We start from the raw sequence: 4,065 nt of genomic DNA, 5'->3' as shown, positions 1-4,065 counted from the left end.
CTCTCCCTTTCCCTCTCTCCCTTTCCCTCTCTCCCGTTCCCTCTCCACCCTCAGCCCCGGAGCCCCCAGACCTGGTTGACCATCTGGTGCTGCTGCACCGTTCGCTTCTCCCGGAACTCCTCTGACTCGATGTGGATTTCGTACATGGCACCGCATCCTCCTGACAAATTCATTAGCGTTAATTAATGCTAATTAAAGCTCCCTCTCTCTCTCCCGACCCTTCTGGGGGGCTGGGGACAGACCCGGTTTGAAGGAGGAGCGTTTCCCGTACCTGAGATGTCCCGCACCTTGATGGCCGATGCCCGCGGGAACTTCTCCCGCAGCAGCCGCGCCAGCCGCGACTCCCCGTCCGTCTGCGAGGAGAAACCGCGCCAGGAGCGGCAGCGCAGCAAGAGCTGGGGGAGAGACGGCCCTGAGAAACCCGGGGGACCCCAAAAACACACGGGGGATGGGGGAGAGACGGCCCTGAGAAACCCCAAAAACNATCCAATTTGGTTAGAGCAGCTGCTCCCCCTGGCCTTGACCTTTGCTTCTTTGGAGGTTAGAGAGGGGGGAAAAAAATGCAATTTAAAGCAAGGATCGTAGAGATTCAGATTCAGGTCAGGAGTGCTCACCCTGAGGAAGGTCTCTCCTTGGATATTACCAAATCCATCAGGTTTTTGAGCATCCTGGGAGGTGCTGGGCTCACGCCTGGCTCACCCCACGGCGTTTCCTTTGCAGCTGTGGATTTCTTCAACCAGATCAACATGCTGTACGGGACCATCACGGAGTTCTGCACCGAGAGCAGCTGCCCCGTGATGTCTGCAGGGCCCAGGTGAGGCAGGGAGGAGCTGCAGGGATCCCAGGCAGGGTCCAGCTGCCACGTTTTGCTCTTCTGGTGTCATCCTCAGGGATGTGGTGGATTTTCAGGGGGAACATTTAATCAGCTTTTCATTTAATTTCATGACTTAATTTTAATTTTATAATGTGGTGGCACTGCTCTGCTGGAGAAGGTTGGGGCCTCGGGGGAGGTGGAAAGAAGAGAGTGAACCCTTTTTGGGGCCACCTTGTTGATTTTAGGTGTGAATTCCTGGCAGGGCTTGGTTCTGCACTCGCAGATTTTGCCACAGGTGGGAATCCTCTTTGGGAGGTTGCCACGGCTCTGTTTGTGAGCCCAGCACCCTGTGGGTGCCGTGGAACCTCCTGCCCTGCTCTCCTACCCTGCAGGATCTGCTCTGCCAGTTCCTGCCTCTATTTTTGGGGCCATTTCCTGTCACAGCTTCCTCTCCAGTGGCACCGCTCGCGCTTGTGGCCGGGTGAAAAACACAGAGGGGCTTTGCTGCTTTTCAGGGATCTTGTAAAACACCTCAGAGAAAAGGGGTGGGAGCAGGGTCTGCTGTGAGATCCAGAGGCTCCAAAAGATGGCTCTGATGCTCCTTTTGGTTTGTTTTAAGGAAATGTTGATGTCAGAGGAGGCAGCCACAGAGCTGAGGGTCATTTTTAACATCTGATCTCTGGGAGCAGAGACAGGATCCCATGGAATGGCTGGAGCTGTTCCAGGGGAATTTGGGATGGAGATCTCAGGGCAGGGTTGTTCCCCCAGAGGCTCCCCAGGGAACAGGGCTGCCAGAGCTCCAGGAGCACTCTGACAGCGCTGCCAGGGATTGCTGGGGGTCTGTGCAGGGCCAGGCTTGGCTTGATGATCCCGCTGGATCTGGATATTCCATAATCCTGTGACTTTTGGGGCTGAAACCCCAAAAAAATCCCCCAGAGGGGCCGGCCCTGACTGTTGGGCTCAGGAAACCCAAACAGGCCGAGCTCTGCTCAGCCCTGAGCAACTCCTGGGATCAGCAGGGATCCCGAATCCCGTTTTTCCTGTGGGATTTCCCCCTCCCACAGGTACGAGTACCACTGGGCCGACGGCACCAACATCAAGAAGCCCATCAAGTGCTCAGCACCCAAGTACATCGATTACCTGATGACGTGGGTGCAGGACCAGCTGGATGACGAGACCCTCTTCCCCTCCAAGATCGGTGGGTGCAGCCACGAGCCCTGGCTCGGCCCCTCCTGGCTGGGCCATGCCCTGATCCCTGCCTGTCCCCCTTTTCCAGGTGTCCCCTTTCCCAAGAACTTCATGTCGGTGGCCAAGACCATCCTGAAGCGGCTGTTCCGGGTCTACGCCCACATCTACCACCAGCACTTCGACTCGGTGATGCGGCTGCAGGAGGAGGCTCACCTCAACACCTCCTTCAAGCACTTTATCTTCTTCGTGCAGGTGAGCTGGAGGTGATCTCACCTTCTCTCTTGGCTTTTGGAGGATTCTGGGTGGAAATCTCCAAGATCTGCTCTGTTAACACCCAGCTGAGCCCTTTGTGCTGCCGGGCTTTTGTGGGGTTTTTTTGTTCTGTTTGCTGTAAGTGCTCCAATTTCTCTCTCGGGTTTTAATTACCAATCTGCAGCCAACAAATCCAGAACTGGAGGAGAACTCAGAGGGTTTGTAGCTCAGGAACCGACTCAGAGCAGCACCAGCACCTTTCTTTTACTTTTCCAGCCTGGTCTGTGCCTTGCTGTGTGCAGCAACATGACAGGAGTTTTGTTGAAATCTGATTTCTCCACGAGGACCAGGAGCGGTGCTGCCCCCAGCCCGTGCAGGGTGACACCTTTTCCATCTTCCCTCACTTCTTGGTGTCTCCTTTTCCTCCTGCCAGGAGTTCAGCCTGATCGACAGGCGTGAGCTGGCTCCTCTGCATGAGCTGATTGAGAAGTTGGGCTCCAAGGACAGATAAAACCCTCCTGGGAGGACCCTTCTGGCTGCTCCTTTTCTGCTTCCTCTTCAGCCGGCAGCGAGCGGCCTCAGCGCCGCTCTGCAGCCCCCGCTGGGCTCTCCTTGCCCTGGGCTGGCCGCAGGTGGAGCAGGTTCTGCCCTGCTCTGGATGTTCCAGGTGCTGCCCGGCCGCTTTCTGCTCCCAGAGCTCCTCTCTGGACTCTCCAGCCCCAGAGCACGCCCGGAGAGGCTCAGCTTATTTTTGGAAGTGCTTTTTCTTGGGTTTTTTTAATTCTTTTTTTGGATAAAAGAGGTGCACTTTGGCCCAGAGCCTTAAGCAGGGGTGAGGAGGAGAAGTGCCTGGCCCCAGGGTGGGCTGTCCCTGTCCCTGGGTGGGTGGGAGGAGCAGCTCTGGGATGTCCCACGGGTCCCTCCTGTGTGGCAAAGGCAATAACAACAACAACAACAACAACAATAATAATAATAATAAAGTTTCTTCCTGCTCTTCTTTCAGAGGAAGAGGGTTTCTCCTCTCCTTTCCCTGCCCCACGGGGCCCTGATTGAACACACAACACTGGGTGGAATTCACATCCCTGGGTGCCCCTCCTGGGGCGTTTTATTGCTGCTGGAGCAGCCTCAGGCCTTGGGGGCCGAGGTGAAGATCCGCAGGCCGTGCATGTGCTTGATCTCCTCGCTCAGGGCCTGCAAGGCAAGCAGGGCTCTCAGGGGTGGGTGAGCACCCTCAGCCCCACACTCAGGACTGCAGCACCCTCAGCCCCACACCCAGAGCTGCTGCACCCTCAGCCCCACACTCAGAGCTGCCCCACGGGTTTGGGGCTGCTGCACCCTCAGCCCCACACCCAGAGCTCTGCAGCACCCTCAGCCCCACACCCAGAGCCCTGCTGCACCCTCAGCCCCACACCCAGAGCTCTGCACCCTCAGCCCCACGGGTTTGGGGCTGCTGCACCCTCAGCCCCACAGGTTTGGGACCAGACAAAAAGCGTGGCCCTTGTGCAGAGTCACCAAATTAATTCCTGGCTCTGCTCCGCTGTCGCACTCCCCGTGTTCCACGTGCACAAACCAAACCCTGCAGGGTTTTTACACCAAACCCACCGAGTCTGGGGCCCTGCCCAACACCCCAGCGATGTTCTGCCCCCAGAGCCTGCTCCAGGCTCCCCCAGGAGCTCCAGGAATGTTTGGGTGCTGTTCCCAGCGTGGGGTTTTGGGGTGTCTGGGCAGGGCCTGGAGCTGGATTGATGGGTCCCTGTCTCCCATTCCAGCTGTGGGTGCTGCTCCTGTTCCCTCTCTCCTGTTCCCTCTCT

The 4,065-nt window shown here is 57.4% G+C and overlaps 1 protein-coding gene across 1 annotated transcript in view; it reads left to right on the top strand.

The window, feature by feature from the left end:
• The window catches only part of LOC107199276 (MOB kinase activator 1A), an 8,284-nt gene extending 5,022 nt beyond the window's left edge, over window positions 1–3,262 (top strand). The window contains exons 3-6 of the mRNA XM_015616611.2: window positions 721–814; window positions 1,879–2,012; window positions 2,091–2,254; window positions 2,688–3,262. Coding sequence (XP_015472097.1) covers window positions 721–814; window positions 1,879–2,012; window positions 2,091–2,254; window positions 2,688–2,765 — 470 coding nt within the window. The 3' untranslated portion in view covers window positions 2,766–3,262. The remainder of the gene's footprint in view (window positions 1–720; window positions 815–1,878; window positions 2,013–2,090; window positions 2,255–2,687) is intronic.
• Window positions 3,263–4,065: the final 803 nt, after the last annotated feature.

The sequence above is a fragment of the Parus major genome, unplaced genomic scaffold (assembly GCF_001522545.3).
Source record: "Parus major isolate Abel unplaced genomic scaffold, Parus_major1.1 Scaffold547, whole genome shotgun sequence".
NCBI classification, from domain to species: Eukaryota; Metazoa; Chordata; class Aves; order Passeriformes; family Paridae; genus Parus; species Parus major.
This window is presented reverse-complemented; position numbering and strand designations above follow the sequence as displayed.